This window comes from Phycodurus eques, chromosome 20, assembly GCF_024500275.1.
Source record: "Phycodurus eques isolate BA_2022a chromosome 20, UOR_Pequ_1.1, whole genome shotgun sequence".
Lineage (NCBI taxonomy): Eukaryota > Metazoa > Chordata > Actinopteri > Syngnathiformes > Syngnathidae > Phycodurus > Phycodurus eques.
This window is the reverse complement of record NC_084544.1, coordinates 3,517,618-3,530,476: the sequence shown is the minus strand read 5'-3', so window position 1 is coordinate 3,530,476 and position 12,859 is coordinate 3,517,618. Positions and strand designations below refer to the sequence as shown.

Here is a 12,859-nt window from a genome sequence, read left to right as displayed (position 1 = left end):
TTAAGCGGCAGAGATCAGGTAAACGCAAAACGTTTGAAGAATAATTGCCAATTATTGTAATAAATCAAATTAGAATGAATTTTATTTTTAGCTATGTATCCATTTCGTATGTTACATCCATCCACATTAGGATTGCGCAGAAACTAGCCTATCCTAGCTCACTTTGGGTGAGAGTCGTTCACATTCACACCTATGGACAATTTAGGGTCTTCAAGTAGCCGAACAGTTTTGGGGAATGTAGGAGTAAGCTGCAGTACCCAGAGAAAACTCACACAAGCATGGGGAGAACACGCAAACTCCCCAAAATGTAGGTAAAAGCGAGCTTCCGATACACTGCCACTAGAGGGCGGCAGCAAACTCCACCCGAATCCCACGACTCACAATTTCAGATACGAGTGAATCGAGTTGTACAAGCTCATTCACAGAGCAAATAAGTCAATGTGCTACAGTATATGTCAAATATGGTGACATACAATCATTTATTGAACCATTTCTGCAACACGTTTATATTTACAGTCCATGCTGTTGCATTGTGTTCATCTCAGGCTCAAAATCATCCAGCGGATGAGAAGAAGACTCTGTTGGTGTTGTGGTAGATGCTGCTGGACAGCTCCAGCGGGTCCTCCTCCCTCGCTGCAGCCATCACCTCCAGAACTTGTCTGCGTGAGGCAAGCAAACGGGTCAAATCCGAGCTGCCTGTCTGGAAGCCGCCCGTGCGACTGTCCTACCAGAGGTGGGACTCGGTTACAAATGTGCAAATCTCAAGTCTTAACTTTCGGCTTTTGAGCAACTCCCAAGCTGCGGGGACAAAAATCGAGCAGGTGGAGTTGAGTCCTCTCGAAATTTCAAGCAAGTGTCACGTAGACAAAAATCACTGGTCTGTCTATGCGAATTGTATCGTGACGCATGAAGTTAGCTGTCATAGTTGCTGTGTCTCGTCTTTCTCTGCAAATCTTGTGTGTTAGTTACCATTCTCTTTTTTTCTGAATTCGCTCAAAAATGGCATTGGTGAATCCAAAGCAAGTCATTTTGGGAGGTCCCGTCCATGAGGTGGCCCCTGCACGCCACATAATAATAGCATAGCATACCGGTGGCTTGACATTACGGCTGCAGCTATCGAAAATCTTTTGAATCGATTACGATAGCTATTATCTAATCGTTTATGAATCAGATACCAAAAAAAAAAAATGCATTATTGAACAACAATACTAATGCAACAGATGCATGTGCTGTGCAGATATTTTTTTTCTCCACATGGGGTCGCTATCCTCTTAGTCTCCACTGTACTATCTGTGACTTTGAACGTGTGTGGCTTTGAAAGGCGAGGCCTAGCCTGACGAGTCACATGGGAGTCAGCCAATGAGAGCGTAGAGTTGGCTGTCGCGAGCTCAGTTTAGTGGCTGGCTGTTAACTGGGTAACCGTTGGCCAGTCTGGCGAGCCCTAGATCAAGTCTAAGTCAAGTCTTTCATACGTTTGAACTAAATTTGGCGACTTAGGTCTGCCTTGTACTCACATGATGTGACAGGGCTCGTTCCTGTCCTTCAGACACTTCCCCGCCTCCCATTTCTTCTTGGTGGGGAAGGTGGTCTTGACATACTTGAAGCTGGCGTGCGTGCTCTTGACGCCGCACCAGGGAGCATCTGGCGGCCGGAGGAACACGTCAAACCCAAGACGTCCGCAACGGCATCCGCTCGAGACAACTCACCCGTTTCGATCATCAGTCTGTCGGTGGGAATGCGCTTCATGGCTTCGATGTTGGCCTCGCTTTTCAGGGAACTGGAAGGGAAGGTCGCGTGAGCAGGAGGTGGTCTTTGGGACTATGCGGATGCTTCCGTATACCCCAATGGACAAGCTCGCCAGTCGACGACAAGGCAAATAAATCTTGAACAAATTCATTACAAAACCATATTGCAGGCCAAGTCTCTTCTAAAAGGAAGAGCTCGAGCTGCAGTTCAAGAATCACCAGCCGTTGATCCCGATGTAGAGGTCCAGCTCGACGAGGGCGGCGGCCTCCTCTGCGGTCCCGTCGAACGAGTGGACCTGAGGAAAGGCTTTCAAGGTGAAAATCCAAAGGTTTGACCGCACAGAAGAAACATCCCATTCATAGAAACATTCGACTCACGACGCCTCCCGCGCATCTGTCTCGATTCCTCCTCATGACGTCTGAAAGCAAAGAAGAAAACCGGCAGATTCTATGATACCCGAGCAGACCAGACCGGACCTTGTGACTCACCCACAAAGTCCTGATGGGAGTTGCGGCAGTGCAGGAACATGGGAAGCTTGGTCTCTTCTGCCAGATCAAACTGCATCTCGAAGTATCTGCGACACATGACGAAGAACATGTCAAAAACGGTGACAAATAAACACGCCAAAGACAAGGACCACATAAACGAAGATGCCAAAGACGTTTTTGTGTCGTGTTCCGTGTGACTTGAAATGACGGGCCAGACCTGCACTTACTTGAGTTGTGTTTCTTTGGGGCAAAATTCCAGCCTGTCAAAATCTAGAAAGACGACAAACGCAATTCAAGTCATTGCTGAAAAATGTCTCTCGAAGATCTCGTCGACGTCAACCGGCCTAGTCCGCACTCTCCGACGGCGACCACTTTGGCTCGGTTGGCCGCCGCCAGACGCTGCAGCCGGGCCAGATACTCCGAGGCGCCGTCGCCCTCATCGAATTGGCCGCACCGGGTCGGGTGGCAGCCCACCGTGCAGTAGAACCCGTCTGCGCATCGAGCAAAACACAATACAACACCCCAAAATGCCCAGGAAGTTGTCGTCGCGGTTACCTCTGCTGTGGGCCAGTTTGACGCCCTCCTCGCTGTCCTCCAGGCTTCCGCCTGTGATCACGAACTGCAGACAAGCCACAACACATTTACTTCATTTCATTTCATTAGCAATCCACCTTGTGAGCAAACCCGGAAAACAGGTTAGCGGACTTCCCGTGCATGCCGCGCTAACGAGCGTAACTGCCGGATGATGACATGATCGTTTAAAACTGAACTTTATAAAAATAAAATTGTTTTGTTTTTTTATGTTGGTGTCTTCGGACAAAAGTTAAATACATGTATGTCAATAAAATTAAAGTCATTATAAGCAATTACAGGGAATAAGATTGTTTAAAGAGGCACGTTTTGATTCCTGATTTCAATCCATTGTCGATTTTCAAAATAATAAAAAAAATAATTTTAAAAAATCGCGGAAAGATTCACGACGAACGACGGCCGGACGTCGGCCTCGACTGGCCGTTCCGAATGTGCGCGTGTCACCAAAATGTCACCTTCTCAACGCCCGCGTCGACAGCTCTGTCGATGACGTGATGGAAGTCGTCTAAGGGAACGGCGCACACAGGCGGGCGGCGGCGTCAGGCAAAAAGTGGGGACGATGGCGCTAGAAGTCAAGGAGGGAGGCGCTCACCTTGGTGCCTCTGCTTGCCTCTGTGGAGCCCTCGGAACACGGGGTCGGTCAGGTTCACACCAATGTCTGACGTTTGGTCACACAATTACAGAAAAATATAATACTCGGTGTATTATTATTGTTATTATTATCAGCACAGCCACAGTGTCTACACCAGTGACTCCCAACCACTGTAATGTGTGAGTCCTTATCCAATTTCACTTATCGGTATAGTTCAAACTGCATGCAGTTACAGTGGCTTACAATTATATTAACGTTTGAGGAATTGAACCTCAGACTTGTTTTTGATGAACACGTACGACTACTAGGCTACTGTAATTTAATGAGGGTCATGATGGGACTTCAAAATGTTTTTTTTGTGTTAGTTACTTGGTGTAAAAAGTGTGAGAAACACTGGATTGAGCCATCATTATTTCAGTATAGTAGTTTTGGTTTCATTTTTCCCCCCTCATGTTAAATAGTGTTTGTGCCTTCGCTCAATAATTTCAAACAAGCCAGGGTGTTTTTAAATCGTGTTGACATGTAGCGGACGCTACCTTCAGGAGCCTCGTAGGGAAACCGCCCAGGCCACTTTAATGACTTCAAACACAATTATGATCATTATAATTTTGACGTATAAGGTGGGGATAAACGTGTGTCTTACCGATGAATTTGTGCCGGGCCATAGTTGAGAGAGTCCTGCTTGTGAAAAACACACATGCGGCCTTCATCCGGGCTGTCATGTGGGATTACCGTAAATCGTCCAAAAGAGGAGCTGATTTTACCGGAAGAGCGACCAAAATGGCCCTTGTTTTATAGCAAAACACTTCTCTATACAACATTGAGTTCATGGTAAATCTTACCAGTATATGATAGAAAATCATAAATCGGGACGCCAAAAAAAAAAGATAAAAGGTAACCAAGTCTAAATACTTTATTACTGTGCTTAAATAGATTCTTCAAAAACTAGTAATAATACCATTTTAAGTAGTGCTCACAGAGTGATACGCATTATATATAAAATTATCGAGAAATAAAATTAAATACAATGAGTAGGAAGTAAAATGCACAGACAAAGAGGCAAATCAACGCTGTGGGTATGTGCGCGTTTGTTTGAAGGATTACGGTGTACATGCGTGACGCCACCTAGTCCCAGCATGCTTTGCGCGGCGCTGGAGTCGAAGGTGACACGAAAGGAAGAGAAAGGAGAGCGCCGAGTCAAACAGAGCGGAGAAGGAGGAGAATGGCCTCCGCGTACCTCAGTCACCAGCAGAAGGTGCTGCGACTCTACAAGAAATCCCTTAGACACATCGAGTCGTGGTGTATCTTTCGGTAAGAGGGACATTTTGTACGTTGTGGCGGCGACAGGACGCTTTGGTTGTCGACTAAGCTAACGGCTAGCCAGGTCACCGGTAGCTCGTATTAGGGGGAGGGGGGGCAAATGAAGCTTCAAATTCAAGATTTAATGTGCACAAAACCCCCGACTGGACTAAACCTTGAATGTCATTTGAACTCTTGTGATGATGTTTTTTTTTTTTGTAGTCTTGCAACAGTCTCCGCATGGAAATGATGACTGAAATTAAAACAAGAAAAATATATTTTGTCGGGTTCATTTATGTGATCTATATTTATATTTAGTTCTGTGAGTTGAAGTTGCACAGAAGAAATACCCCTCATTAAAAAAAAAAAGAGCTCATAACTCCAAAACCAAATTGAAAAAAAAAAAAAGGAATTGGAATGAAAGAGTTTTTTTTAAATTATGGTAGTGACATATTTCGCTACGTGCAGGTCTATAATGTGTGATATCTTATTTTGAGAGCTCTAAACAAAGCACATACTCCATCACGTGAACCGCTTCTCGTTCCTTGGCACGGTGTGCCCCAATCTCTAATGTTTGGCTCTCTTAAATAGCTGTGAGTCCCATAGCTCACACATAAGCCACCACTGAACGCATATCAAAGATGCCATACATACTTGGTTGCTACTTCATTGATTTCAGCTATTGCGGGGGTGTTCTGGAACGAAACCCCCGCAATAAATGAGAGACTAATGTATTTAAACACCAAAAAGCGTTAAACCATATCATTTTGTTTAACAAAAGCCGTAATGCCAGCGTATAATGTGAAATGCCATAGACGGGCTAATGGAAATTAGCATTGACATCGCCGTAATTCCAAACCTTTCAACAACCACTACTTTAACACACACGGAGCAGCGACACGTACAATTCAGACTTGCCTGCATAGCGCAGCAACCCATAAAAACACGATTGATGAAACGCAATATCGATCTCGAGCTAACGTTGCGGTTGTGTGCGTGCGGCCTAAGTGACAAGTACCGCTTCTACGCGTGCCTGCTGCGCGCCCGCTTCGACGAGAACAAGAACGAGAAGGACATGATGAAGGCCGCCATGCTGCTGAAAGCGGGAGAGGAGGAGTTCTGGGACAAGCAGCATCCGCAGCCCTACATCTTCCCCGACTCCCCCGGCGGAACCTCCTACGAGCGCTACGAATGCTACAAGGTCAGGACTAGGGCTGCGGCTAACCATTATTTTCATAATTGATTGATCAGTTATTTTTTCAATAAGTCAAAGAATGGAATAAAAAAAAAAAAAAAAGGTATTTTTCAATTTCTCCCTTGATTTAATTTAACATGACAATTTTTAATTGACTTAATGATCAAAATGTTGATCATTGTTTTCCAAAGTAATAGCCGATGTTTGTCTTATTTTGTCTTATTTTGATGCAAGAAAAAGTCAACAAGGTCTCTCAATGTTACTAAATGGTTTGATTGGGCGTATGGTAGCAATTTGTGACCAATAAACAGCGGAATGTTTTTGAATGTTTTGTGTGTTATGGTGGCAGACGCCCGAGTGGGTCCTGGATCATTGGCACCCGTCCGAGAAGGCCGTGTACCCCGACTACTTCGCCAAGAGGGAGCAGTGGAAGAAGCTGAGGGCGCTCAGCTGGGATAAAGAGGTGCGTGCAATCTTCCGCTTTCGTGTCACGACCTCCGTGAGAACACGCAACGCTGGCTGGCACAAAATTCCACAGAACTGCGATTGTATCATTTTAATAGTAATAGAATGGCCCCAACGACTGGAGATACATTTCTTTTGTAAAGATTATTCTGATGCTGGCATACAACTAAAATGAATCTACGGGGAAGTGGACTTGTAATGTTATATTATTTGATGATGATGTTATTTCTGGGGGGGGGGGCGGGGGATTGTTTCCCTATGCAGTCCGACTGATGTGAACCCGGCCCAGATCCAATAAACATATGGAATTTACCCTTCTGTGACTTTCCAGGTGGCTCAGCTGCAGGCCGAGACTCCGGCCGACGGGCCCAAGTCGGAAGCCCTCCCCCCGGCCCGCAAGGAGGGCGACCTGCCGCCTCTGTGGTGGCAGTACGTCACCCGCCCAAGGGAGCGCCCCACATAAACGCCCCACCTCTCGCCCCCACCCGCTGTTGAATTAGTGTCCGGAAGAACGTTTGACTTTGTCCAGAGGTTCACGTTTGTTGGCCAAGACGACCACCCGATCCCATTTGGGATGGAACTTGTAGGTGCGTGACTTATTACCTGACTCCATAACAGTAAATAAACACATGAAGAAAACAAATGTGTCTCTGTTTGTGACGCGGCCACTATGTAATTTCTGCAAATCAAAATACATAGTCAGAAGAAACCTCACAAATGTTAGAATTTTTATTTCATTTTATTTTTTGTGTGTGAATAACATACCCACATTAATTAGTCAAACGTGTTTACCGAAAAGCTATATAATGTTCTTTTTTGTTTTGTTTATTTTACTATAGAAACAATTTAATTTGATAATCAATGAGTTGTCAATGAGGTGATTAAATGGTGCACCTCTACAATAGACAATGATATACTTAGTTTGCCACAAATAAGTTGAGTGTCCATCAGGGCTCCATTGTAGGGCCACTAATATATGAAATCACATCCAAACGTTGACTCCATGTGATGACTCCACTTATTTTCACCTCATACGGGTAGTGTAACACAGGATCGACATTTTGAGCCCCTCCAGGAGTGGAATCAGATGGTCGGGCGTTGCCGTGGCGACATGCACGGCCTGAAGTTGTACGCCGAGATCAACGTGCCAGGAGAGGGCCTTGCTGGAGTAGAAGTCTGAATCCTTTCAGGAGAACCACACCACCCTGTTGGGACCCAGCAGGTTGTCAGCCTTCAGGGGGTAACCACCTCCCTGAAGACAGATGTCACGTCAGTCTTCTTAATGAGTTAATAGAAAATTATTGTTAAAAGAGATGTTATTTCCCTATAAAAGCAATTTTTTTCAAACTTTTTTGTGCTCTTTGACCAACCAAACAGAGATTTGTCAACTAAAATTAGATTTTGTTCAACATGAAAACATCCTGAAAAATATTTTTTTCCCCAAAAAAACAGGTTTATTTTTCAAAACGTTTACTCCCTGTGTATTGAGAGTTGTGTGTGAATGGGAAGTTTCTTTGGTGTGCGTCTGTGCATGTGACTTTGTGGGTGTAAGAGTTTATTTGCTGAGCTTGTTAAGGGTGTGTGTGAGTTTTTTTGGTTTTGTGTGGGATTTTTTTTCGGCATGTGAGTTAACTGAGAGTTTTGTGTGTACAACTTTTTATTTTTTTTCGTGAGAGGTTGTTTTTTTGGGTGTGTTTTTTTTTTTTTTCTTTTTTGGGTGGGTACTGTAAAAAAAATATTATTTCTGAAAGTTGTTTTTTTTAGCAAACGTGTGATTTTATTTAGTGTGTGTGAGAGTGCTTTGGTCCTGTGAGTTGTGTGTAGGAGGTTTTTCGTGAGAGTTTTGTGTCAGCGTATGAGTCGTAACTGTTATTTTTGGCCCATACAGCAGTTCCTCCATGTAAATTGTTGTTGACAATTGACTGGAAGAGGTTAGCACACATCAGCTTAGCTGAGCTTTCGCAGCAGAAAGCCAAACCTTTTTTCGTGCTCTTTAAATGAGCAGCTAAATGTAATAATGTTGTTGTTGTTGACATGTGTCGACAAGACTCGTTCAACATGCCACCCTGTCCCAAAGGGATCCTCGAGTTCCCGTAAATTCCGTTGTTTGACAGCGTACATAAGAGCGGAAAATACATAGTGGAGCCTTCAAAATAAGAGCGAAGTGCCATCATGAAAGTGCGATCAGGTTGGACACAAAAGTGTCCAACCTGATCGTTTGACACTTTTTTTAATGGAATAGTCACGATTAGTCACGTTTACAAATGTGAGAGTTTACTGTCTTAGTCCTGACGAAACACGACTTGACTAAGCCATAGCTTGAGCGTGATAACCTTTATTTTGACGATTTGGACCGGAAAAGCAAGTTATAGAAAGAGTGACCTAACGTCAGTGCGTTCTGCGACTCGTTTCAAGTCTGCGCATCAACCAAAACGCGCTTCACTCATTTCAACTCTTCCGACCTCTCAAACGTTTATTTATTATTATTATTTTTTTTTTAAACGTTTTACTTGTATTTTGTTCAACGTCTGTTCTAGCAAAGATGCCAATCGGCGGGCCGGAGTGCGGTTCCGACAGGATGTTCAGCAAACTGATTGAGGACGATGAAGAGTTGGACCCAAGTCCAGATGTGCACATGCCGGGAGGTAAACAAATTCATTTAAAAAAAAAAGAGAAAGAAACAAAGTTAACTTTTTTTTGCTGCTCTTAGCTTTTAGGAAAGTAGTCAAATTAAACGTAGCGGCCCTCCCCTACCATTCCAACATTGAATGGCGACCAGTCTGTTATTTGTCTGCATGTGCCCTGACATTGACCAGTCCAGGGTGAACTCAAAGTCAAAGTCACCCGGGATTGACTGCGCCCCCTATAGAAAATGGGTGGATATCTTTCGGGTGTCAATGAAGTGTTTTGCCTCATGTCCGGCGTCCGATCTGAGAGACGCCTGTCCCCCTCAGACCCTGCAATGAGACCCACGATCAAAGTGACCGGCCCGTACCGCATGGCCACCATCGGCCTGGCGACGTTGTGCGGCGTCCTGCTCGTCGCCATCATCGCCGTCACCGCGCACTGTAAGTACAAACTGAAAACGTTAAAAATACACAAAAAATGAAAAATAAATAAAAAGACGTCTGAGCGCCACAATAATAATAATAATAAAAAAAGTGTTGCGCTCACGTGCACAGACAAGAACAAAGCAGCAGGAGGCGCCGCAGCGGAGGCGCAGATGCAGACGGCCGACGTGGACGCCCTGAACGCCGTCATCAGCCAGCTGCGGCGGGAAAAGGACGATCTGCAGAAGAAACTTGATGCCAGGACCACCGTGGCAGGTAGGGTGGCCCCGCACTGTCGCACCTCTATTGGGGTAACTCTGCGATGCGGTTCACAGTCTTTTTCCGGTGAAAGCGTTCAACACCCACGCTTTTCTAAGTAGAAGCCTTCAACACCCGCACTTTCCCCCCCCAGTGGCGTCGCACACACGAGGGATGGGATGCGAGTGTTGCAACCCCTTCATTTTTCCGGCTCAAAAGGTCAAATTTTGTGTTTTGTGTTGCAGCACGCACACTTTTCCCAAAAGGGGGAAGTGGTTGTTTTCAATATTGTCGTACAATTTAAAAAGTGAACCTCATACAGTAAATAAGTGAGCCCCCCTCATTTATTGCGGGGGGGGGGCTCACACAATAGGTGAAATCCCTGAAGTTTGGATAATACATATGTTTACCTTGCCAGACTCTTATTAATCTTCCCCTCACTCCTAGTAACCTCTACCATACTCTTATAAACACTTTATATCCTCTTTAAACACTTAAACATACAGTAATCTACAGTACTATTGTACACTATGTACAACCCCAATTCCAATGAAGTTGGGACGTTGTGTTAAACATAAATAAAAACAGAATACAATGATTTGTGAATCATGTTCAACCTACATATAATTGAATGCACTACAAAGACAAGATATTGAATGTTCAAACTGATAAACTTGATTGTTTTTAGCAAATAATCATTAACTTCAAATTTTATGGCTGCGACACGTTCCCAAAAAGCTGCGACAGGTGGCAAAAGGTTGAACATGTTTTGTACACGTTTTGTAAATCATTGTATTCTGTTTTTATTTATGTTTAACACAATGTCCCAACTTCATTGGAATTGAGGTTGTACATTTTATTCCTTGCAGTATGGGTTTTAATAATTTAATGTATTTTTTTCGGCTAGGAATTGTTTATTTTACCACAAAAAGATGACAGCATGCACTCAAACTCCAGCAATACGGTGAATTATGTGTGATATGAATATGAAAAAAAATCAGCAATGCAATTAAGGTGAATTGCGATACAGCAGGGGAACACCAATACACACATACGGAAAATACTTAATTATATACATTTCATTCTAATCTTTTGAGATTTGACTCTTGTGTACTGAAAGCGAGCAATGGCGCATGTGTTCAAGCCGCAGGCCCCCGTGCCGCCACCTCGCCCGCCTCGCCCGCCTCGCCCGTGGTGTGCCCGCCAGATTGGCTCTTCTTCAACTCCAGCTGCTACTTCATCTCGGAGGTGTCCCGGAACTGGCCGGTGAGCCGGGCCCACTGCGAGAGCGAAGGAGCTCACCTGGCCGTCATCCTCGCGGCCGACGAGCAGGTACGGCCGTCGTCTGTCTGACCCGCGAGTGTGTGCGCGCGAGTGTGTGCGTCAACTTGTCTTGGAATTTGAGCCGTCCTGAAACTAAAAATGATGACACGATGCTTTATCAACTCAGCTCTGCTCTATTTCTTGAGCTTTACTTCACACTTCAACTAATTACAGCACCATTTGGGTTGCTTGAAAACCCAAAATCAAAGACCTAGAGAGCTAATATATTGCATTTTGAAATTACTTATTTGTATATGGAACAAGAAAGTGCAGTTTGTGACGAAACTGGATGTGAAAGCTGAAGAGCTGACGCTGCACTGCAATTTTGGGGAATGAGATCAAATGGAAGAAATGAATGTGAGACTGCAAAAAAAAGCTGACTTTAAATCATAAAATAATTAATTTTAAATGATAGAATTTTTGGAACGTGGAAAAAAAGCCAGAATTTCGTGAATTTGCGATAACAATCGGACAACATTTCAAGTCACTTTTGACGTGACAATGTTTGTGTGTGCGTGCTCAGACGTTCCTGTGGGATCAACTTCCGCGAGGTCACTGGAACGCCTACTGGATCGGAATCACCGACGGCCACACGGAGGACCGGTGGACGTGGGTGGACGGGACGCCGCTGGTGGGCGGGTCAGTAGCGTTCAGCGGCTAGAACGGGTCAGGGCGCAAAAAAACAAACAAAACAACAACTCTGGAGCCGTTTGTGTTTGCTCAGCAAGTCCGCTCCACCACTCGAGTCTTCTAATTAACACCAAAACATAAAGGTCAGCCATGCTAACCACAGTGTCAGTTCTTTTTTGTTGTTGTTGTTTGTGTAGTATTAGTTTGTGTTGGAATTTATTTGAAATACCAGCGCACGGCATGTGATTGAGAGGGGACAGAAAGAGAGACGCGAGAGCAAAGACAACAACAGTAGTAACACTTGCTAATATCAGAGAGGACAGACAAAAAGAACAAAAAGTAACCACAATACCCGTTGGTACTCGGAGGAGGGGAGAGAAAAGAGACAACAAAAAGCAATAACAACTTTGTGTGTGTGTGTGTGTGTGTGTGTGTGTGTGTCCGTCCGTCCGGAAGCTTCTGGGAGGAAGGCGAGCCCAACAACCACATCGACGAGGACTGCGGCTACATGGTGAAGACGCGCGTGCTGGAGCGGGTGGCGCTGCGCAGCTGGTACGACGCCCCCTGCGACATGTTCCGCCCCTTCATCTGCGAGAAGGAGCTGGACGGCGCCCTCGGCGCTCGCTGACATCCTCCACGTCACAGCCGAACTGGACCAAAATAATAAAGTAGGCGTAATTTGCTCACAAAAATACTAATTACTCATATGAATATCAGGTTGGGTAAGCGAATGGAGCACTTCAGCTCCAGAAATGGCAAGAAACAGGACGTTGCGTATTGCAGAAGGTGCGCTCCATTTGCTCACCCAGATATCCAAGTTGTTCTGGGAATGATAATAATCCACAAACGACTATTTTGTTTACACGTTATACATATTTTTGTATTTTGTGGCCACAAATTTGTATTTTGTGAGCACATCGTAAGTGTTTTTGCCAGAAATTATTTTTTGATCATATAATACATATTTTGGTAGTTTGCCACAAATTAGTATTTTGTGTGCACGATATACACATTTTGGTATTTTGTGTCCACAATTTAGCAAAAAAAAAAATATATATATTCCATTTCATGTCTAGGGCTCTCTACTTATGCCAGTTTCATCTTGTAAATAAGTACATCAATTCAAATGTAATTGTTTTTGTATCTTACTCAAGTTTACATTTGAATCTTAAATAAAATGTTTTTTATTTTATTTTATTTTTTTACCATTAATACATAACAT

General features: G+C 44.3%; 3 protein-coding genes across 6 annotated transcripts; 2 read left to right on the top strand and 1 right to left on the bottom strand.

Moving 5' to 3' along the window:
• Positions 1-470: 470 nt before the first annotated feature.
• Positions 471-4,224, bottom strand: tatdn1 (TatD DNase domain containing 1). 2 transcript variants are annotated; one of them, XM_061665443.1, is made up of 12 exons: positions 4,061-4,224; positions 3,418-3,483; positions 3,281-3,330; positions 2,790-2,853; positions 2,579-2,725; positions 2,462-2,504; positions 2,235-2,320; positions 2,124-2,164; positions 1,965-2,041; positions 1,707-1,777; positions 1,515-1,641; positions 471-659 (listed from the first exon to the last, which is right to left on the bottom strand). In XM_061665443.1, exons 1-12 carry the CDS (start codon positions 4,137-4,139, stop codon positions 554-556), a joined length of 957 nt encoding a protein of 318 aa, XP_061521427.1. In that variant the 5' UTR covers positions 4,140-4,224; the 3' UTR covers positions 471-553. The 2 variants fall into 2 exon arrangements, with proteins under 2 accessions (XP_061521427.1, XP_061521428.1); XM_061665444.1 differs by lacking the exon at positions 2,579-2,725 and having other exon boundaries at positions 4,061-4,221.
• Positions 4,225-4,545: 321 nt separating this feature from the next.
• Positions 4,546-7,803, top strand: ndufb9 (NADH:ubiquinone oxidoreductase subunit B9). 2 transcript variants are annotated; one of them, XR_009767237.1, is made up of 5 exons: positions 4,546-4,728; positions 5,725-5,917; positions 6,261-6,374; positions 6,708-6,963; positions 7,418-7,803. XR_009767237.1 is itself a non-coding variant. In XM_061664282.1 (4 exons), exons 1-4 carry the CDS (start codon positions 4,640-4,642, stop codon positions 6,837-6,839), a joined length of 528 nt encoding a protein of 175 aa, XP_061520266.1. In that variant the 5' UTR covers positions 4,546-4,639; the 3' UTR covers positions 6,840-7,019. The 2 variants fall into 2 exon arrangements, 1 of the variants encoding a protein (XP_061520266.1); XM_061664282.1 differs by lacking the exon at positions 7,418-7,803 and having other exon boundaries at positions 6,708-7,019.
• Positions 7,804-8,359: 556 nt separating this feature from the next.
• Positions 8,360-12,829, top strand: LOC133395415 (CD209 antigen-like). Of its 2 annotated transcripts, XM_061664280.1 has the most exons (6): positions 8,370-9,021; positions 9,331-9,444; positions 9,559-9,702; positions 10,805-11,016; positions 11,531-11,646; positions 12,094-12,829. In XM_061664280.1, the coding sequence occupies exons 1-6, from the start codon at positions 8,919-8,921 to the stop codon at positions 12,263-12,265; spliced, it is 861 nt and encodes a 286-aa protein (XP_061520264.1). In that variant the 5' UTR covers positions 8,370-8,918; the 3' UTR covers positions 12,266-12,829. The 2 variants fall into 2 exon arrangements, with proteins under 2 accessions (XP_061520265.1, XP_061520264.1); XM_061664281.1 differs by lacking the exon at positions 11,531-11,646 and having other exon boundaries at positions 8,360-9,021.
• Positions 12,830-12,859: the final 30 nt, after the last annotated feature.